The sequence below is a fragment of the Chinchilla lanigera genome, unplaced genomic scaffold (genome assembly GCF_000276665.1).
Source record: "Chinchilla lanigera isolate Chin_1 unplaced genomic scaffold, ChiLan1.0 scaffold00072, whole genome shotgun sequence".
Taxonomy (NCBI): Eukaryota; Metazoa; Chordata; class Mammalia; order Rodentia; family Chinchillidae; genus Chinchilla; species Chinchilla lanigera.
The window spans coordinates 2,515,272-2,538,623 of record NW_004955473.1 but is presented as its reverse complement, the minus strand read 5'-3'; the positions used below and the strand labels follow the sequence as shown (position 1 = coordinate 2,538,623).

Sequence of the window (23,352 nt, the reverse complement as noted above, 5' to 3'; positions counted from 1 at the left end):
ACAAAGGTCATGACTAAGATCACTAACTGTAAAACGTAATTTATTATGCCATATGCATTTTACTATCAATGAGAAGAAACGGACTTGCCAAAGATTTTAAGAGAGTAGGATGGGAAACTCTTTGTCTGGTTATTGAAAAGATTTCCCTGTAGAGCCAGATATGGGTGGCACATGACTGTAATTGCAGCACTCTGAAAGGCTGAAGCATAATCAAAGTTTGAGTCCAACCTAAGGAGTTTAGTGATTTAGCAGGACCATCTCACAACAAAAAAAATAAGACTTGGGGGATGCAGCTGTGTGTGATGGTCTTAAATTCAATCTCTAGTGCAGTAGGAAGGAAAGATTTCCCTGTGCTATAAATCGAAGTTGCCTCTTTCTCTAGAAAGACAAGAGAGTGGTAGAAAGCCAGCACCAAAGCTGTGTTGCCTGGTGAACTACAAACTGGGGCAAGGCCTAGATGGACATTCACCTGGTAGGTCCAGATAAGACAGTACTGCTTGTTTAGTGCTGGGGTCTATCTTGAGATGTCAGTGCCTAGTTTTCATAGCCTAGTGGGTACTATTATTAAATATTTCTCTAATCAACACTGACAAGGGCCTCAACAGCCTTATCACCAACTCTTTAACTTGATAAAGACTAGATGAAATAAATATCAATCCTCCAAATCTTTTTTTTAACACAATTCATGTGTCTCACTACCAGGTGTCTTGGACTGCTGGAAGTCAAGCGGGTGGGAATGTGTTAATTCATACAACCTGCTCTCAGCAAAGTCAACTGAGCTATACCCATGTGCAAGGTAAAAATACCCCTTTTCCAAAGCATTTCTACTCTGAATCTTAAAAATATAAAAAAGATTAAACTTCTTCATGAAGGCCTCCTTTATTCAGACTTACCTATAAGTTCCTATGGGTCAATTTGACCTTACCACTAAGACCTCACTGTGATCAGTGAGGCATTCACAAATAACAATTGAAGGCATGCAATCTTTAGCTCCCTAAATGAAAACTTGAGGCTGATATATAATTTACGCCTTTTATGGAACACACCCAAACTATCAGATATATATGAGGACCCCATGCCTGAGTGTGGATACAGGTGCATAAAGGCCTAAACAAGCTATTCTTTATGTATTCAGTGTGTATGTTTGTTCATTTTTTGGAGGGAAACCGCATTCTGCTCCTGTAATAGGTCCATACTCTTTCTAAAATCAAGGTAAGTAATCAAAAAATTGACTGCTTAACTGGACATTGTGACACATTTCTGTAGTTTCAGCTACTTGGAAGACTGAGGCACTGGAACCCAGGGGTTAGGGCTTAGCCTAGTCAAAACAGTAAAAAGTTGTCTTTGGAAAAAAAAAAAAATCCAAGGCCAGGCATAGTGGCGCAAGCCTGTAATCCCTGCACTCAGGCAGCTGAGCAGGAGGATTGTGTGAGTTCAAGACCAGCCTGAGCTACAAAATGAGCTCAAGGATAGCCTGAACTGCATAGCGAGACCCTGTCTCAAAAAAACAAGAAACATTGATTTAAAAAAAAATAAAAGGTTTAAACTCTGCATTGAACATCCTAGATAATGTGCTATTTTAATAGTTTAAAAGTCCTCCATTCTGAAGGATTTAAGACAAAAAAATACTTGGTGAAGTCTTTAAACATTCATTAACAGATTATATTGCCCACCTCAAGGAGAAAGTTAGTTTCTTTTACTTTGGACCTACGATCCTTCATAAAGTAATGAATTCAGTTCTGAAAGAGGAAGGGTATTGAGAAAGTGCAGCCTGTCCAAAAAGGTGCTGGGTCCTTGAAACCATAGCCTATGAGGGGCAAGTAGAGAAATTTGGGGTACTTGCCTTAGGCAGCAGACATGAGTGGTCACTCTAATATATGGAGTAAGGTAGAAATATGGTGAATATTTTTTAAATGTTCAAGCTTATTACATTAAAAGACTGCTGCCATCATTCCCCCTCAAAATGTTCTTCCTTGCTTTGAATACATTTATCCACTGGTTCTTGCCACTCTTTTTTTATTTTAAAGAGAAAAAAAAAAACAAAATAAGAACAACAAAAACAAAACCAAAATAACACAAAAAAACCAATAAAAATGATACACAATTTCAAAACAAAATGAGTTCTGCAAGTCGTCTTTTATGAGTGTCTTTCATTGTACTATCATGGCTGCCTCGATATCCTGAATCAATTCAAAACATTTATATTATGTGGTCATTTTGCCTTTGAGGAAGAGCCACAAGTCACAAGGTGCCAGATCTGGTGAATAAGGTAAATGAAGACAGACCATAATGGTTTTATCTGACCGAAATTGCCATAAACATTTTGAATTGATTCAGGACATCAAGGCAGCCATGAAAAGATACGCACAAAAAAGGATTTTGAGAACGATTTCAGAAATTGGCAAGAATGATTGGAGTAAGTGTATTTAAAGCGAGGGAAAATATTCTGAAGAGCATTAATGGCAATGTGTCTTCTGCTGTAGTAGAATTTGATTTTTTTGATTTAGATATTCCCTGCATTTATCAACAAGGTATGGGATAGGGGCTGACATGTGTGAAGTTTCAGTTGCAACAAGATAAGTTTCAACTCAGTACGAGAAAAATCTTGCCAATAGGGATGTTTGAAAAGAGGTATAATTCTTTTGTAAAAGGTAAGATCTCTGGCATAGGGGTTTGAACATATATGCAAATGAGGGGACTGTGCTTCTAATGCATCATTGTTTTTGAGAAATGGTCTTGCTACACAGTTCAGGCTGGGCATGAACTCACTATGTAGCCCAGGCTGGCCCCAAACTTGTGGAGATACTCTGGCCTCAGTCTCTTGAGTGCTGGGATTACAGACATGTGCCACTACCTGCTGATTCACACTGCATTTACTGGGCTTCAGGGTAGTGTAGGTGCTTTTTCCACAGCTCAAACTTAAGATTTCCTTAAGGTTTTGTCCCTTATTGAATTGTTATACCCTGTTACATGACAAATGTTCGAGGCAGCAAAAGAAATCAACAGCACATAGAACATCAGCTGTGACACACTTGAGTAATTCTAATTCTCATTTCTCAACCTTTCACAGTGCAGTGTTACTCAAATACTTTTCCTGTCTTCTGCCTTTTAATGCTATTAAGCACAATTAACTTTTACCCAAAGCTGACTTGCCAGGGAAACTCAAAGCTAGGCCTCCTCCACTTGTCCCGCAGAAAACGTCCCACCTCCCAGCCTCAGCATGCTTTGGCCTTTTGTCCTCCCCTCTATTGGCACAGTGCCTCCAGCAAGGAAAGGTACCCTTAACCTTTGGGAAATTAGGCCCCATTTAATGTACCATCTTTCAAGTGGTCTGTTTTCAAAAGGCATTAAGAATGTGAACAGCAAAATGTACCTATGGAAGTGACTCATAGAGCAGAGAGGCAACTTTCCACTTTTCTCAGATATTAAGAGTGGTTAGACTATAACAACTACTGAAAAATAATTTGTTGCTTAAATCATATAATTTACCCTCTCTGAAAATAGGAGAAGCACAGTAGGCTAAGATCATTAGTAAAGCTTTTAAATAATTATCTTTGAAAATCTTAGTAAATAAAGTAGATAGATTCTATCATTTTCTAGCTTATAACCTTGATTGTTCATCTAAAGGTCCACTTGTGACTATCCGACAGTATGGATAGTTGGATAAGGTTATACAGAACATCAGACAAATTGGAGGACATACTAATCATTTCCCCTAACACAGAGTGCCCAAGCGTGCAGGTCTTACCATTGCAGTGGCACCTGAGTGGATCGCCTGGTGATGAGCAGCCTTGAGTTTGGCTTGCAGGTGAGGAGGAGGATGAAAGTACTTGCATTTCTCCCTGGAGCAGCGACCTTTGATGTAATCCATGCAGACAGTCACAGTATTATCACTTGTTTCAATCATGGACACATCTGTAGGGTGAGCATAGCGGCAATCGCTCTCCCCACGGGTACAGTTTCCACGCTGAAATTCACGGCACACCTTAAAGAGGAGAACAGACACACACATCACAAGCTGACTGGATTTTATTTACTATGCCAGTGGTTATAATAGTAACCATATATATTTTGTCACTTATTTCAGTAAAAGCTACAGAAACGAAAGATAATGCAAAGCCATACTCGCTATGAGATGTAAACAACTTCTATTTCTAGAAGAATTTCCATTCCTCTAAGTACTTAGGACTGTTACTGAAAACCAATTTTAATTCTCCTATTAATACAAGCCTCAAGGGCAATTAGTTTTTTTAAGGGTCAAGACGAGTCTTTTATCACACAGTAATGCACTGGTGGGTTTCCACAGCCAAACTGTGAGCCATGCTTGAATTACATGTACAATCAGATTCCATTACAATACATTACCAGGCATTTAAGAGGCTGCCAACAAAAATGACTTTCTAAGAAATCGATTAGTTGTTTATTTCAATGTGCAAAGAATGACAAAGGAAAACTAAAGAACTTCAAAACATCACAAAGCTCTTGGAAATTTCCTTTAGATTTTTTTATGTTATGGGAAATTTCATAGTATATCAGTCTTAAAATAGAGCAAGAGGCCTAGACACTATGAGATTTACGTTCTGCATTCATATAGCTTTACATTCAGTAATTGTACAGAATTAGGTTTGATATTTTCCAGCTTACAATGAAACTCTAGCAAATAAAGACTCACTAATAAAGTAATCCCAAGAGTTGGAACCAGTGTACATGGAGCATCCCCACCCAGAGTTATTGTGTCATAGCCTGGTCTGCGGCTGGGTGACAAAGTATTGTTTGGCGTACTGTGTGACTGAATTATTGCTTCCTAACAAGGTATAACTGAGGCAGTAAAATGTTTAACATTTTTCTAAGGTTGTACTCCATAAGCTAAAATCTTGGCCATACTTATTTAAAACACTCAACACATTGTATTACAGATATGCTACTTTATGCATAAGGTCAACATTCATTTTAGAAATATTTATCTATTTCCACACAAATACCTCCAGTTTATCTGAACGCATCAGCTTTGGACCAGGAACTCCTGGCAATGGGATAGGTGGATTTCCAGAAATCAGAACAGGTGCATTTGGTAAAAGTTCGGCTGGAACCAGGCTCATCCCAGTGTGAGATACATATGGACTGAACGCCATGGTAGGACTAGCCGTAAGTGACGGAGTCACAGGAATTGTCTGTATGTTTAAAAGAGAAAAGGAAAAAAGATGCTAGCAGTGAACAGATTCTTATTATACAAGAAGGCATTCATTCAGAAATATCAGAATTTCCTGAGCGGTACCAAAATTGTTTCTTCGGTTTGACTTATTTTTAGTTTATCTATTCCCATATACAAGTTGTTTATAAACCAACAGATCTTTTCAAGAAATATTTATAGGTAAGCTGATAAAAGAAGTGACATGCTTTTAACAGTCACGAAGTTGCCAAATTAAATCTCACTGCTCCTAATGTATTTTCTCTATTATTTCCCCCCTTTTATTAACCTAAAAACCATACCACCAGTGACAGCAAATATATAATCTCCCATCTCCTCATATAGGCATGGACTTTGCAGGTGGACTTCAGGTACTGCTGAAGACCGCCTTCCTTCTACCCTTTCCCATCAGTACTGCTTGATTCTAAAACTGCCCCCGCCCCTACAATAGGTCCCACCTGTCCAACTACCAAACACTGGCCTTGCTTCTTTCCTTGGCCTACCAACATTTATGGAAGACAGCCAGGAACTGAAAAATAAAAGCATACCATAGAAAAAATGTATGCTTTAACAACTTCTTGCCATCTATCTAAAATGAGATTGGAATGGATGTTGTATTTTGTTATTTTTTAAAGTAGAGGCCCTGTTTCACAAATGAATATGAGCTGCCTAGCCTTGTGTTTATCTACTTGGTCAGATGATGCAGTTCAAAAGGAGGCCCAAGAAACGCTACAAGAATCCCTGTTAGGCAAGAAGAGATAAGATAACAGGATTATATGGTACATAAATGAGAACATAACTTGCAAAGAAAAGCCTTAGAAACACAGAGTGGTTACTGGCTTTCATATCTTTAGAAGTCATGGATTCAGAGTTGGGTATGTGCAGTGCCTTTATTATCTGTAACTGTATAACTGACCTCTTTATTGTACTGCTTTCCAGTTTCTTCTACATATATCTTTCTTTCTCAATGTGATTATAATTTTTTTGATAGCTCCCTTATCTGTCCATAGTAGCAAATACCTAGTGAATGACTGATTGGCAGATATATTCAGTAAGTTTTTAAATTAAATTTTGTCAGTTTAGTGAATGAATACATCTGATTAATTGTTGTATATTTCCAGTAGGGACTAAATACAGTAGCTATTATATAAGTGGTGGTGTCTCACCCTGTATTACTAATTACATGTGTTCTTTCTTGCTTGCTTTCTAGTTCTTCAGCTAAAAAGTAATCAAGCTGTGCCCACACTTGCTAAGTCACATTAATAGGAACAGTTCTGAATACACAGAACAGGAAACTGTGGAGTCTGGTAGGGGCAATAGAGTCTCCCTGTCACACTGTCCACACCTACTTGAAATTTCACTAGCACAGCATTTCTTAGGAAGCCCCTGAAATAAGCTACATTTGGTTTAGATGGAAACACTCTCCCATTAGCATGCTATCTTAGGTGAATTTATCAAATTAGCTGATAGGCACATTAAGAAGCACTGAAAAAATCCATTTCCAAAGAACAGGTAAGCGTCATCAGTGTGACCTAAGAACACACAGTGACCAAGAGCTTAGGAGGAAAAATGGCAACACCTTTCCAGGTGCCAGGAAAGAGGGGCTTTAAGGTTCTAGGACAAATAGCCTAAGGCTGTCTCTGTCCAACCAGGTCTTGTGGTATAAAGAGGCTACAGGGACCTGTTAAATTTCTCATTAAATGAGATGTGAAGCTCCAAGAATTAGCTGATATGACATTATTTTATTTAGCAGGAAAAAAATTTCTTGGAAACAACCACCCAGGCATGCTTCGGCAACAAGGCAGTCTGTACTAATTCAGTGATTCATGATCATGTCTAAATCAGCAAGAATCTTTGGAGGCAAAAACTCCTTATTTGAAGCACAGAATAGTCTCCTTTGTTTTCTCTTGGACTTTTGCGGTAACTTTCTCACTGAAGCTGCCATCCCATTCTCCTGGACACTTTTTGCTTTCATCTGTACAAAACTGGTAAAGGACCATTATTACATCTATTAACTACTGAACTGTAACAAAGACTAGGAAGTGAGTGGATTTTTCAGATTAAAAAGCAATTACATGCCAGCAAACTAATATTAATTAATTTAATTAATGAGCAATTAATATTTAGGCCTAAAGTACATATAAGCAATGCTTTTTTATGGCATTGTGAATTCATTCTGTAATTTTTTTTTCCTTTTCTGGAGGGGTGACTCATCACAAAAATTCTCCTGCTTAATTTCTGCTTTCTTTGGAAGATATTTTAACCTACATAGATGTGTTATAAGCTCCAAGCATATACAAAAAGAAGCTGTAAATAAGCAGTCTACATATAAAATTTAAGGAGCTTGCTGAAAATGTTTATATCTTTTAACGATTTCATCATAAACTCTACTATGCTATCTTTACATTTTAAAATTAGTATCATAGCTTTTATGACTATTTTCTCCCTGAGTATAAATTTCATTTTATAAATGTTTATTGAGAAAAAAGCAAGTTCTTCCATTCACAGCCCTGGGGCAGAGGCAGGAACTCCTGAGCTGCTCATTTATTTTCAAATAACCATTTCTGTTTTCTCACCACCACCTCTGCCCCAGGGTAACTACTCCATTTCTCGAATATGAGCATTGAAGGTCTCAGCTTTGACTAACAGCTACAGGTTAAGTTAAGCAGTCTGCAAGCTCACACTTTCAGCTTTAATAAACAACTTAATCCTGCTTCTGCCTATGTATCATAAGTCTTGATGTTAGCTGCGCTAACACGGACCTATCTGTAGACTCATCTTTATTTTAAAGACAAAGGTTTTTTGGGGGCGGGGTGCTAAGAATTGAACCTAGGACCTTATGTGTGCTAGTCAAAGTCTACCACTGACGTACACTCCCAGCCCTAAGAAAAACAAAGGTTCTTAATACATTGACTCAGATTTCTCTTTATAGCCTAATACAGTCTGGACACTTCAATATGTCTCAAACATTTAAATCTCAGCCTAAATTATTTACTAAATACTTCAAAATGTGAGAAGTGTTTTCCTCCCAGAACCAGAGGTAAAACAACAAGAATAGTGGAAACAATAGATTTTATGAATAAGTAATTACCTGACAATTATTTCCTCTCAGCGTCTCTACTAGAATTACGTCGGGTGACAGGAATTCCCATGTGTTCCAGTGACCAGCACGGTGTCTACGAGCTACTTGGCACTCAGGAACTGCCTCCTGAAAATGAATGAAATTGTCCCCTACTGTAGCTCCCAAATCTGAGTCTGAGACTTCACTAAGAGTCAGACAAAAGCTTGCAGTCCTTATTTACAGCAGAACTTCTGTATGCACAAAATGTTTTTGCACTGACCTCCGGGCCAAGGGCCCCAAGACACTCATCTGTGGATCAGGGTTATGGACTCTGTACTGCTGAAGAAGCTAAGAGAATAAGGATCCACAAACCAGGGCCCCTTGGTCAAATCCTTACTGCCCCTGTTTTTGTATGGCCAGCAACCTTCATTTTACAGTTTGAAATGGTTGAAAAACATTACAAGAACAATAACACTTAGTAACACATGAAAATTATATGAAATTTTTTTGATGTCTATTCCCAGATGACATTGTGCTCTTCAGCAGAGCTCTATCACAAGAAATTGTGGATATTTGTTTTCTTTCTTGGTATACAGGACCTATATAATATCTTCACCTTTGCCCCTTGTTCCACACAGGCTAAAGTATTTATTATCTAGCCATTTACAGAAAAATTCACTGTACTAGAGGATTACAAAAATGAAAACATTCCAATTTCTACAGTAAAACATTAATTAGATAGAAATCTGCTGATGTGAACTTCATATTGTTGGTAAGATTCCACAAGTTAAAGAAGTATGGCTTTATACATTAATCCTAAACTATTCACTAAAATATTCTTTTAGGAGTCTTAACTGTTTATACATAACTGTGCTATGATTAGCAGTGGGGATATAGTGGTTGTAATCCTATAAAGGTAAAAGTTTAGGAGCAAACCATATATTGGTCTTAAAGGATTCTGGAGCACATTTGAATAATAAAGCAATTCAGTGAAACTCATCAGTTGTTTATCCATTCACCTGCGGATGGACACCTTGATGGATTTAGTATAGTGAGTATTGTGAACAGTGCTGCAACAAACATGGAAGTGCAGGTATCTTGTTTGATCACTCGAGTATAGTCTCTAACAATTTCTGATGTATATCAAAATCAATAGATGAGTCCAAACGTTTCCACCGCATAGAAATGACAAAGGTTTGAGATACAAATGCGAATTAGTCTGATCTGATCTTTACACATTCTATACATGTATCAAATTATTATATTATATGTCATAAAACATTTAAAAAGACAAGAAGGAAGGAAAACTATGCCTCACATAGATGTTTACACACATTTTAGGGATGCTACCTTTTTACCTAAAACAGGTTGCTGAACAAACTAGTATAATGAAATGAAAATTTACTGTTATGCTACATCAATCATGATGCCTTGCCAACAGAGTAGATCTATTTGTAGTTACCTCAATAAAATCCAAGATCAGTTACAATTATTGATGGATGAATATTAAATGTGTTACGTCACTTAAATGGCATTCTGGGCTAAAGTCCAAAGAACAATTGAGGTCTTCCTTCTAAATGCCTGCCCCACAAGTGGACAACTGAACGTTTTCTTTCATACTACGGTAAACATTTGGTAACAATTTACTAACTCAGTTTGAATACCAAGAACATAGCACTCTTAAAATTTACTAGCACTCGTAATGCCTTCTTTTTATTGCTCATTTGAAAGCACTTATAAAGTATAAAAGGAAACCAGCCCCTTTTACCATCATCAGGTTCATTTCTAGCCTTCAAAAATTCAAAAGCACAAATGAATAATTTTTATTTCTATCAGGCTCTACCAGCCCCAGGGAATAAGCTTTGTTTCACAGCTTTTACTTGATGTTTCCAAACTCTCTGAGTGATGCTCTACGGGGAATGACGTGGCCAAAAGGCAGGCTACTCAGGAGCCCATATAACCTCCAGAAGAGTGAACTGCTGCCTCGGTAATTGACAGTCAGCTTCATAAACACGTGCAAACTGATAGCGGTGCTTATGAACAGTCATACTTGTTAATGAATAATAAATCACTGTGGCCCTAGAGACAGCTGAGAAAGAAAAAAAAGTTCAAGGGTCAATTGTGAAAAATTGTCCTCACCAAGACTTTTGGCTTTTCTGACCTTAACAGAGAGATGGCTACAAATAAGATAAAGAATTAAAAGTAGGTGGGAGAAAGATCAATAGATTATTGTGAGTACTGTGAATTTTGTGAAGAATGGCACAAAGGATGCGTGAACAGTGGTTTCGGTCTGCCTGTATTTGGTGGAAGGAGACGCTGCCACAGAGGACAGGAATTGTAACGGAGCACCTCAACCACAGCTCGGCAGAGGAAAAGAACAATTGACTTCCTCCTCAGGCAGGCAGTTTGAGACCACATAATTAAGGCAATCTGGAATGTTCTGAGACAAGAACAGCAACCAATCTATAAGTTCCTTGTTGGTGACAATTCCATTAACTTTACTATTCCAATAGGAAAGGAAACCTTTTTTAAAAAATCAAGTTTGTGGTCTGGATTGTCTTCCAGAGGTGGATGTATGCTTGTCTTCAAGCTCATCGAATTGTAAACATTGAATGTATACAGCATTTTGTGCGTCAGTCATACGCCAACAAAGTAATTTTTTAAAAAGTCAAGCTGTGTCCCAGTTTTTTTTTAAAAAGTGCCTGAAACAAAATGTGGGTGAGGAGTGGATAAGAAGAGCTGAATAGAACAAGGAAATCACAGGAGCCCTGGATAGTAAACATGGCAAAGCTAGTCCAGGATGAAAGGGTGCTATGTGGTGAAATATCAAGGACTGAACAAACCACCACCACCAAAAGAGCAGAAACTGAAACAAAATCTTGCACAGCTACTAGACAGGTAATTCTACTGTTGGAAGAAGGAACATCCAAAACTATAAAAATATGGAGGATCAGAAGCAAACCAGAAATTAAGCAGATCAGAAAAGTGTTTATTCCTCACTATTGTTAGATGATAAATTCCTAGAGAGAAGAGACTGTTTCATGTTTTTCTTTTTTAATTCACTCCTTACCCATTTAATGCCTGGTACAAAATATATGCTCAATAAATATTCAGGGAGTTCAGTGAAAAGGAATTCCTAAACATTGATTAATTTTTGGTTTACCAAATGAAAAAATCCAATTGAAAAATCACTGTGTAGAAGAAACAAGAGTAACTTCAAAAGTACTGGCAAAGAGATTGAATAAATCCATATATGTATTTCTTTCTTTTCTTCTTTTATTGTGGCATTAGGCATAGAAACCAGGGCTTCATACATACGAGGCAAATGCTCCACTCCTGAGCTACATCCCCAGCCCTAAGTTTTTCTCTTGACTGAGAAAGACTTTAAGCAGATGGTTGTTCTCAAATGGTCTTTGGATAAAGATGTGAAATATTAGATCATAAATTATAAAAAGCACAGTGTATTTTCTATATACATATATGTATTACACACATATAATTCACTGAAATGACTAAATCATTGGTAACAGAAGGTACCCAATGAAGAGTTATGAAAAATGGTTTCATGATACTAAAGATCAAAAAGTCACTAGTTTTAAAATTTTTTTATTTAAGAAAATTTTAGAATTTGATGCATAATTGTGTATCTTTATGGTTACAATTATGTGCTACATGTGTACATAATATACTTGTGTAATAAATGTAATATATTATGCAACAGTGTATTGTGTGTGTATATTATATAATATGTATATAATATATGTATATATTATTCAGTGATCAAACCAGAAAAGTTAGCATAACTACCATCTCAATGATCATTTCTTTGTGGTGAGAGCATCTGAAATCTTCTCTCCTAGCTATTTTGAAATATATATTACCTTATCATTGACTATGGTCACCCTACAATGTGCTAGAACTTCAGAGCTTATTTGTCCTATCTAATCATAAATTTGTACCCATTTGCTAAGCTCTCTCCTCATCCCCTTTCTCCTGTCCCCTCCCCAGGCTCTATTAACCATGGTTCTACTCCCTACATCCATGGGAACAGCTTTCTCATAACTCATACACAAGTGAGATCGTGTGGTGAAATCTAACTTCTTATCACAAACAGCAAAGTTCCGAGGGAGTAGCGAATTGTTAATATGCTCGGTATCCACAGAATAGTTCAAGAGAAAAGACTGTTAATAAGGACTCAAACGAATAGGGATCAAATCCTTAAAGCCTATTAAAGCAAAGTAGGAATGTTAAGGGGACAGCTTTAAGACAACCAGATGATGGGGCAACCACAGGGTTTTACACATCTCCTGGAAACTCCCTCAGTGACAAACTACTAAACTACACCCACCTATTTGAGAATGGTTTGCATGAGAAAAAAATACTCTTTATAGATAAGACTGTCAAACGTTAGCTTTGTTTACTGTTGTTTTGTTTATCCTCTGTCAGGGAAAAATATTTTCACACATCCCTGAGAACTTCCAGTCTTCATCTCACTTGTGATCAACAGCAAGCAATTTTGAGGTAGCTGGCTGGGAGTCTAGACTTTGACAATGAATACTGCAGCTCACACACCCACATGGTTTCCTTAGTACCAGGTTCTAGTCAACCGAGCGAAGTAGCCCCAGAGAACACCAAATGTGTCAAAAGGAGAATGTCAGGATTTGTTACTGTCAAAGGAACCAGGCACTCACTATAACTCACTATCCTTTGTCTGGTGGCAAAAGTGTAGTATTTTCATTTAACTTTTGAAAAAAACAGATTTCATACTGCCTATTAACAAAACTGGGGAAAGGAAGACAAACTGCTGCTAGTGGATTTAGTTTACTTTAATGCAAAAGAACTTTAAGCTGTGTGTCACAGGAAAGCACCTGAATAACTACTCTGCTTTGGCCTAGTAATTACAATAAGGAGCGAATCTGGGGTCTGTCGGGCATGTAGCTCAGGCCACTGGGTGGGAGAAGGGAGATCTTAGGATAAAAAATATACAAATACATTTTGTGAATTTTACAAACATCTTTTGAAGCCATTGCAAGGGCCCCTCTCAGGATCTTGGAATACCATGCATATAAGGAGGCTTAAGGTAACTCTACCTCAGGAAACAATGTTTGTTGAACGAATAAATAATATAAGCTTTAGTTGCTATATGTAAAAGTAAAGTCTTATCTTTTAGAAAATGTATTAAAATCCAGATGAAATTTTGGACTCACAGCATAGTGGCCCTCCAGATACTCCTGTAACATGATCTGGTCAATTTTGCTCAATGCAGAACTTCACACGATAATGACGATTACATTAGGAACACATTACCCTTATCATTACATGCCTCTATTTGAACATTTTGCAAAAATCATTGTACAGAACATTTAAAGTCACATAGTAAGATGAAAAAGCAAAAACCATCATTTATTGTTGCATAAGCAGGCCAACTGGAAAGGCTGCTGCAGAACCACTATTATAACATAGTCATTTCTGCACTGGCTGTGAGACTAGTACGCTAGGATAAGGGTGTACAGATTCAGCGTGATGTGGTAGTAGCTATGGTGAATCCTAACTGCTGTGTCCCTACTCGACTTTTCCTGCATAGATTTCCAGCACACTATAAGCAGACAAAATCATGAGAATGCTATGTGGAGCTTTACCACTGGACGCTGGCACCAGGTAATGTGCCCGACTCTTTGATATTAGTTTAAGAAAAACCAGGCACATGTTGGTCAGGATGAAGTCATTTTGGCCCTGACCAATATATGTACACCCTTCTTCTGATTCAAGTTGCAGAGATCCAGCTGGTCTTGCTGCTGCCTTGGGCCACACGCCTTTCATTAAATCCCCTATGTGCAATCCTGGACCTGCTCACTTCTTTCTTGTCTCTTGCAGCAGTTGGGGGTAGGTTCTCATGCACTGGGATGAGCTGGTTCCGGAAGAGTGAACATAATTTCACTTTCCCTTACAAAATATCTGGCCCACATTTTTCACATAACTTTTAAAAGAAGGAGTATGATGGCTGGGGATATAGCTCAGTGGCACAAGCGCCTGCCTGGCAAGCGCAAGATCCTGAGTTTGATTCCCAGTACCAAAGAGAAAGAAAGAAAAAGAAGCAGTATGACAACAACTATTCTCCGTAGCATAAATATATCAATTGATAAAACTTATGTTAACTAAAAATTGTTACTCTAATACAAATACACAAAATGTAGGCTAGATTTTGGTGAAGGGAAGGAAATTCAAAGTATGGTTTCAACTCCTAAATCACTTACTTATTTTCAAAAATTATTTTCTAATTTTATCTCCAGTGTCTTAAACGTATTCTAGTTCATATTTTCACAAATATACTACTTTTTAGGTTTTATTAAAGTAAATAAGGAAATATTAAAATGCTGTAGTCTAAAATAATATTTATTAGTATATAATTAATTACATAGTGTAGTCCCTCCTATCTACTGGAGCTTTCTGTTTTATTCTTTTGGTTCTGAATTGCTACTTCACCTTCACTTCCTACTATATTAATGTCAGGTAAACATATAATCCTGTTTCTGAGAAATATGTGTGGTAAGTAGAATTTCAACAGTGATATAGGAAGAGGTATGCCAGTATGCAGACATATCTCAAATGAAAATAAAGGAAAAGCATGGCATAAACTCTTTTCTATAGTCTTGTGGTTTGGAGTTCATAAACTTGGCCACAGGAATGGAAGCCGTGAAAAACATGTAACAGAACTAGAGGGCCTAGCGCACTCCAATGGAACCTCAAATGTGCTGAACTAACACGGTATAAATCATCAGGTGAATATAATTTACTGGGTCAAATTCACCTATACATCAGGTTCTGCATCCATGTAAACCACCACATTCAAAGAAAGAGACCAAAGAAATTTCCCAGATAAGGGCAAGTCTAGAGAGGCAAACTTTCTAAATAAAAATATTTTAATAGGCATATAATATTATATCCACTTTATACATATATTGTCTTACCCAGAAGTTAGCCTTTTCCCCTTAGAATTCCTAGTTGTGAGAGTGAAAAGTGTTAATAATGCTTAAGAGTAATCATGTATGTCTAGTTTTCCTAACATTATTCTATAATATTCATGCTTGCCTCCAACCGTGCAAAAGGGAATTCCTGAACACACACACACACACACACACACACACACACACACCCCACGAATAGTTTCTGAAAAATACTGTGGAGTCACATCTTTTGTTTCACGTGCTAAACTTCCTTAATAAGGCCAACAAAAAGCTTTCAGAGGTAGAATTTTATACTAGCAAATGTCAAAACAGACCTGTTAAATACAGTGAATAAACTTGCTACAGCAAGCATTCTACCGAAATTGACTAGGTGACTAGGTGTGGCTTTTATTCATTGTTCAGTCACACTGAACAGAATCTGTTCTCTAGCTACCATTTAGGTTGACATTCCTTTTATCTAGGGGCTTATAATAAGCAAACCACATTCAATTTTGCAAAGGTAGATGTGCTCTTCTGGTATCCTAGAAACAGACCGAAGTATGCTTTGTGGAAGGATCTGAAGTTCAATCCAGTGAAACAAATGGGTCTTAATGTGGAAGCACAGAAATACAAGGACTAGAAATATTTTAAACAAAAGCTTGACAATTCTAAGGACACGTATAGGATTATTAGTGAGTGGTGTGATTAAAAGATATACTGTACTGTGGTTGTTTAGGGGAGAGAGAGTACCAGGGTAATTAAGGAAAATATACATTAATTCTTTTTTTTATATTTTCTGTAATAATATCAGGGTCAGGACCCATAACAGAGACTTCTTCCAAATCAAACTGATAAATGCCACTTAAAATTGCTCACACTAGTTCAATTTTTTTTTTTTTTTTTTTTTTTTTGTCTTTTTGAGACAGGGTCTTGCTATGCAGTTCAGGCTGGCCTTGAGCTCACTTTGTAGCGCAGGCTGGTCTCGAACTCGGAACAATCCTCCTGCCTCCGCCTCCTGAGGGCTGGGATTACAGGCGTGCGCCACCACACCCAGCTGACAAGCTCAATTATAACACACCTACAAAGCAGCTTTCCAGGCCACAGAGGAGGAGCATATCAAGATCTTAGGGTTAGATTTCTGCATGCATAATTGCAGAAATTAATCTTTTATCAATTTATCACATCACAATAGCTATTGTTAAATAATCTATGAGACAGAGAAGCAATTTCTAGTTGTTCCTTGGGGTCTTCTAAGTAATGCCTTGTATCTTGTAACATGCCATAAAATAAACTGTACTCCTGTGAGTCATATTGGTCTTTTTCTACAGTCTGAAATCTGAAATTACTCCCCCTGAAGAAAGAAAAGGAAATTTATACTGTTAATGAAAGTATTTAGAATCGAGTCAGAAAGCACAAGTCAAGAGGCTAGAAAACTCAATGAATTTCTTATTGCATTCTAAAAAAACCACTCCCAGTGTGATCTGAGATGACCAATAATGCATGCAGGACTAAGACCTGGAATGGAGAGACTAGCAGAACCCAAATGGAAAGTGCATTCTTGACTTCTTTCTTCACTTCTGCTCTTGCATCATTAATATTCTTAAAAACAAAGAATATTTTGTTACTTATACACATTAACTACATTATGTAATTTCTATGCAGCTCAAGACAATTCCTCTTCCCTCAGCAGTCCCAGGCAAGACAGGTGTGCCGAACAAACAGGCTGTGGGTTAGCCGCGCCTGCTCGCTCTGACTCACCGAGACAGGGCATTTGGCTGGTGCCCTGAAGTTGGCACTTGAGCTTCGAATGAAAAGATATGTGCTCTAGCCCTGTAGGATAGGCTTGGCTCAGGTATTTGACAATAAAACATTGCTCCTATTTCTAGCTCCATTTGAAAGTGAGAGGCTGAGAGTAGCAATGGTGAGTGAAATGATCCCTTGTTATAATTACCTTTGGCTAACATCTCCTTACTCCCCAGCTCCAAGCCCTAACAACCACCCTTCTATTCTTTGTCTGTGTGAACTCAACTTTTTAAAAATTCTGCATATACATGAGACCATGCAGTATTTGTCTTTCTCTATCTGGCCTATTTCACTAAGCGTGAAGTTCTCCAGGTTAATCCACATTGTCTCATTTTACAATGTATACATATCTCAAATCATCACATTGTACACTTTAAATAGGTAGACTTTGTCAACTACACCTGAGGAAAGTGGGGAGAAATTAAAAGCTCCCTTGGTTTATTCCCCATGTGCTTACATTTTCTGTACTCACCAAGCACGTTCACGCCTCTCTCGTTTTATTCATATTATTCTCAGTATCTACAAGTCCGTTCTGCCATATTCCCTTACAGGTAGGGAGGAATTGTGATCCTCCAGCATGTGAAACCTCAGGAATTCAACAAGGAATATGCCCGTGCAAAGTATTACTGAAGGTCAAAGAGGACCTCTGACAAGCCCATTGGTAACTTGGAAACTAATTTATCAGTGTAATTAATCAGGACTGAGTTCCAATGCAAATGCTTTGGGCAAACTAGTAAAGAACAAGAAATCCATTCATTTTAAGTAAAACTGTCTAAACATTCTGGGAAAAGTGTATCATGCTGCAAAACTATAGTGACTTATCATTGCTCCCACCTGTGGTTGTATTTATGCACGTGGATATGCTGCTCGAAGAGGGCTGGCTCAACGAAGACTTCCTTGAATTCTTAGAATCAATTTTATAATGAGGTAGGCTTTGCTCTGAGCAAACTGTCCTACTCCCGTATTTATTTGCATCGCATCTAAGCACCATGTAAAACTTTTAGCTTTCATTGCGTTTATTACATAGTGATTGATGAAATGGCAACAAATAAAGTTAACATAGCTCTTTCAAATCCATCTTTTTAATAGTCTAAAAGAAGCAGGCTAGCTGCAATCAGAATGAGACATCACTCAGCTAAATTTGAGACAAGAAGAATGGCAGCAGAAAGCGGACAGTTTTCAATTCTCTCAGAGAAGGTTCAGACCAGAATGTAAGTTCACATTTCAAAGTATCATGGCAAGATGAATTCTCAATGGGCAATATTAACAGATATAACTTAATCGCTTTTCAAATGAGCCATTTAAACTCACAGATCTACAAAACTACTAGGCACTTGTCTAGAATGATACCATAAGCTCATGAGTTTCTGCAAATAGAAATTCTGCTGCAAGATTAAGGTACAATCACCATCAAATACCCAGCTGGTGTTCTTCAGTAATGCTAAGGTCATTGGAAATAGGGGACAACTGAGAAACAGTCAGAGACCAAAGAAAGGGCAGCGAATTCAGATAAATGCATCCTGGTACCCTGGATTGCACACTGAATAGAAAAGTCATATTAAAGTCATATTAATAGAAAACCTGGTGAAGTCTGAGTAAACTAAAGTTAATAGCAATATGTGAACATCTTGGTTCTGATAAATCCTAAATAAGTCACTGTTAACTGTAAAGGAGGTCTGTGGGTATAGATCCTCTGTAGAGCATTTTCCTAGCGCATGGAAGGCCGATGCCCAGCACTGCAAAAGTAAAAACAAAACCAAGCAAACAACAGTGGGCGGGTGAGGAGTAATATGAGAACTCTGTACAGCTTTTGGAATTTTTCTAATAAATTCTTATTTTAAAATAAAAAGTTTAGTAAAAAGCAACAACACAACTATCAAATAGCAGAGAATTTTATTCAAATTAATGTCCTGAAATCCAATCTCTTCCATATAATCATTAAACCTTCTCGTCATCTTAAAATGCTCCTGCTCCTTTATTAATATTCTTCCAGAAACTGAACTCATGCATAAATGTAACCAGGTTTTCAATCCAGCATACCTGATTGCTGCCTTCACAAGCACAGCTCTGAAGTGTCAATTAACATATGAGCTGTGTCCTAAATCCTGTAGTAACTAACTTCCCCAAAGCTCTGCAAGGTTATTCCAATGTAGATAAATACGCTTTTAATAAAAGACACCGGCCTCGGGGTACAGTTCCTTGGTGGTGCACTTGCCTAGCATGTGCGAGGCCCTTGGTTGGGTCCCCAGTACCACAAAAGCAAAACAGAACAAAATACCACCCCCCGCCCCGAGAACACATTGGCAATTTTCAAAGACAGGACTGTGACTTACAAAGGATGACATTTGAGCGTTTTGGAGCATAAACTGCATCTGCTGGGTGAACATGGCTGCGGCAGTCTTCTGTTGAATCAGATTGTTACGTCCATTAATTTCCAGCTGTGTTTTTAAGTGTGGAGGGGGGTGAAGGTACTTGCAGTTCTCTCGAGTACAGCGACCCTAATAGTGAAAAATAAGCCAAATTTGCATTTAGGGTTTCTAGAAATCAGAGACGATTAAGAACATAAGAACTTCCTTATTACGCTCATGTCATGGGCCCAGAACTGTCATAAGCCCTTTATATGAACTAGTTCATTTAATCGCCTGGAACAACCCTATGAAATTGATATTCTTATAACCTTCATGCAAGTGAGGAAACTGAGACTAAATGAGGCAAAGAAACTTGCCTATGGACACACAGCTAAAGACTGACAAAATTAGAGCAAACACCCAGTTAATCTTATTCCAGACTGCCTCTTTGCCACTCTGCTGTACTTTGATAGGCCCCAAATTTACATTCACAACACAAAATATTAGGAACAATATACCATAAAATTTAAATAAAAATTACAAAATTGAAAAAAATCAATATGAGCCATAAATCCGTGCATATTTAAATTAAATAAGACTCAGAATTTGAGCCAACATGTACAATTAACCACTTACTAGTGCAATTACTGAAATATAGGATGACCAAAAATTGTACTTTTTACCTTAATTTTTATAAAATAACAGGAAATATAAAAATGATAATTTTATCAAATCTATTCAGTACAAGAATTGCCTGGTTGAAATGACACCTGCCTGAGTTACACTCGGGACAGGTACTCAAGTTATATATGCTGATTTCCGTTAATTGGAACAATCTAGGTTTCAAAGCTCTTTTACCCAACCTATAGAATGTGAGACACATCCTGAGATCCACTGACATGTGCTAATCAAGAATGAATTCCTACATCTGGCAGCCAAGTTGTTTTTGAGGTTCCAGAAGCAATGATCTTCAGGTACTTGGATAGTGGAGACCAAGTATAGGATCTTCAGAACTTTGAATGTTTTATTGATGGTTTACGTACTTTCAACATGGTAGAATAATATGTCAGTTCCTTGAACTCAAACATATCCTTGGTGTCACCTAAATGCTGAAATGGTGGCTGATTATGGTATTTATTATAAGGTAGCAAACAATGTCACTGGACTAGTTGTTTATCATATTATCAAGTCATCTCATAGTATGTTCAACTCATGAGCACTACACACAGCAGCTAATTATGATCTCATTCAGATGATTAGGTCCGCCAAAACCCTTTTAAAGCAACTGCAAGCCATTGTTCCCTCACAGATGCTAAGATTCTTTGCAGTGTTGTTTGAGGTTATCGGGGAAAAGAGAAAGAAAAAAGGCAACTCAAAAAAAAAAAAAAAAAGAATAAAGGCAACTCTTTTTTTTCTTTAGTCATGAGTGAAAATTGCTATACCACCTAAATTCTCAAGAGGAAGATGAGCTAGCTCACCAAGTGTTTTTATCCAACACATGCTATGCATTTTCTTTACTTATGATGCCTAAATGGTTTATATATCCACATCTCCATATTCAGCTGTCTGGTTATGAAAGCACTCCTCTAGTTTCACTGAGAACCCAAAAGTACTGCAACTGCTCTGTTCTATGGGAGAAGCATCTTAAATAATTTAAAAATACTTTTTAAAATTGAACTTTTTCATGACATAATTGAACATATTTATGGAATACAATGTGGATATTTCCATTCATGTATACACCGCGTAATGATCAGATCAGAGTAATTGGTTTATTACCTTACAATTTTGTCAATTTTTGTGCTGGGAACATTCAAAATCTTCTCTGCTTAGCTATATTGAATTATACAATTAATTGTTGTCCATCATAATCACCCTACTGTGCTACAGAACATTAAAATTATGCCTCCTATCCAACTGCACTCAGGAGGTTCTACTGCTTTACCTCCCCTGGTAAGAACCTGAGTGTAGCCTAAAATTTAGTCTGAGAAATTAAGATACACTATCACTTTTCTCTTGAGTTTGTGTATTTTTCTCTCATTTATGTATTCACTCATTCACTCATTTATTTTTGTGGGACTGGGGATTGAATCCAGTTATAGCTCAATGGGATGCTTTACCACTGGACTACAACTACAGCCCCTTTAATTTATTTATTTTTTATTTTGAGACAGGGTCTCATTAAGTTGCCCGGCTGGAACCTATGCTTGCCATCCTTCTTCCTCACTCTCCCAAAGTGCTGGGACTGCAGGCATACACCACCACAACTGTCTTCAATTTATTATTACTTAAATTAAAAATCATTGACAAAACTGAATATTTTGATGTACATTTATGTGTTTGTAAATCCTTAAAAATTAATTTATAGGTAACAATCATTGTGAATGGTATTAATCTGAACCTCCTGAATTCATATAGTAACCTAGAAATAGTTATATAATTCCAGGACATTTAAGGAAATCAGTATGTGCAAAAAAAAATCACAAAAATGGGAGTCTTGTGCCCATGAATGTATATCTACTGGAGACATAAGCTGTATGTCACATCTGTCCTATCTTGTACAATGACAGACTGTCACAGGGATTTCAATGCCTAGATCCCCAACCCTCCATTCACATAACGGAAGGTATCTGGCTTAAAATTCATTGACCCAGAGGAGGCATGGCACATGGTGACTTCTACCACCAGGCATGCTAATGTATACTTCTACTCTAGGCTTCCTCCTCTTCCTCCCACACCATAACATTAAAGATTTCCCCAAGGCTCAAGTTTAAATCCTTTGCTCTCTTCTCTCATCTCTTTCCCCTGGAGAAATGAAGCTGTTTAAAAGTTTCATCCAGCCCTGTATTTGTCTACATCTTAAATCTCTATCTCTATCCTGACCTCTCTTCTGAATTTCAGTCCTTTTCATGACCAGTTGCAGCTGCAGTGGGAGATTTTTCCCATGGACCAGGTCTGAATACCTACTGCTGACCTTCCTTCTCCTCTGCCTATTTTTCATTTTGCTACATATTCACACTCAGGGCCACTGCACCAATCCCCATGCTTTGGGGCAATTACAAGCAGCAATGAGAAAAGAAGTTAGCTAGTTACTGAGCAGGATTGAAAAGGCATCTAGATACCTTTGTTGAAAATATTAGTGCACCCCACTATAGAAGGCAAATTGTACCCCTCCCCCAAAAAACAAACAACAAACTAAAACTTCCCCTGTATAAGAATTGTTTCCAAACAAGAGATCAGGTTAAAAAAATAAAGAAAAATAAGAATTGGGAATTTACCATTTGTAATAATTTATAGAGTTTCAATGTCAGTTACATGAAAGCAATCCAAAAGAAAGAGGAGCGAGGGAGCAAGCATACTGTATTTGGCACACATTTTTTTATCCATTCCATGGGAAAAAATTGAACGTAACGTTTTGCTTTTATGTCACTCTCCCTTAAATATAGCAACTTTTCTTAGGCTTTTTCTTGGGAAACTAATGAGATTTTTACAAAGCAAAATCAGTACACAGGAATAGAAAAAAAAATACGCCTTACAAATTACATCAAGTTGGGCTATAACACTAAAGTATGGAATATGAAGTAGCATAGGATTTCAAGAAACTTATTCATCTTAGTTATGAGATTTTACTTGATTTATAAATCATTCCTTTTTGAATGACAGAATCCATAATTTAATTCTATAACAATGCAAATGTGGTGATGCTACCTTATCAGAAACTGCTGCTTATTTTAAAGAAAGCATATAAAATAAAAAATCTGCATTTTCTATCAAAACAATAGATGAAGAGACCAAGTAATTTAATATGTATGTCATCTATGGAATACAGCGTTACAAAGGAACATTAAGACCACAGTGCGTTTTCAAAATAACTTTAGAACACAATAATGTATTTATATGCACAACACTTGGTGATAATAAACCTCCACTAAAGAGGATACAGTCTTCAAGAGGCCCAAATCTAGTTATAGGCCAAGATATTTTAATTGGCATATCGGCGGGGGGGGG

The 23,352-nt window shown here is 37.3% G+C and overlaps 1 protein-coding gene across 5 annotated transcripts in view; it reads right to left on the bottom strand.

Moving 5' to 3' along the window:
* Positions 1-23,352, bottom strand: part of Mbnl3 (muscleblind-like splicing regulator 3) — a 105,903-nt gene that overhangs the window by 16,822 nt on the left and 65,729 nt on the right. For 4 of the 5 annotated variants that reach the window (XM_005401210.2, XM_005401211.2, XM_005401214.1 and 1 more), the window contains 4 exons: positions 19,330-19,494; positions 8,280-8,396; positions 4,983-5,171; positions 3,749-3,985 (listed from right to left, as the gene is read on the bottom strand). In XM_005401210.2, the coding sequence (XP_005401267.1) occupies positions 3,749-3,985; positions 4,983-5,171; positions 8,280-8,396; positions 19,330-19,494 (708 nt within the window). The remainder of the gene's footprint in view (positions 1-3,748; positions 3,986-4,982; positions 5,172-8,279; positions 8,397-19,329; positions 19,495-23,352) is intronic. The other variant, XM_005401212.2, reaches the window with a different exon arrangement.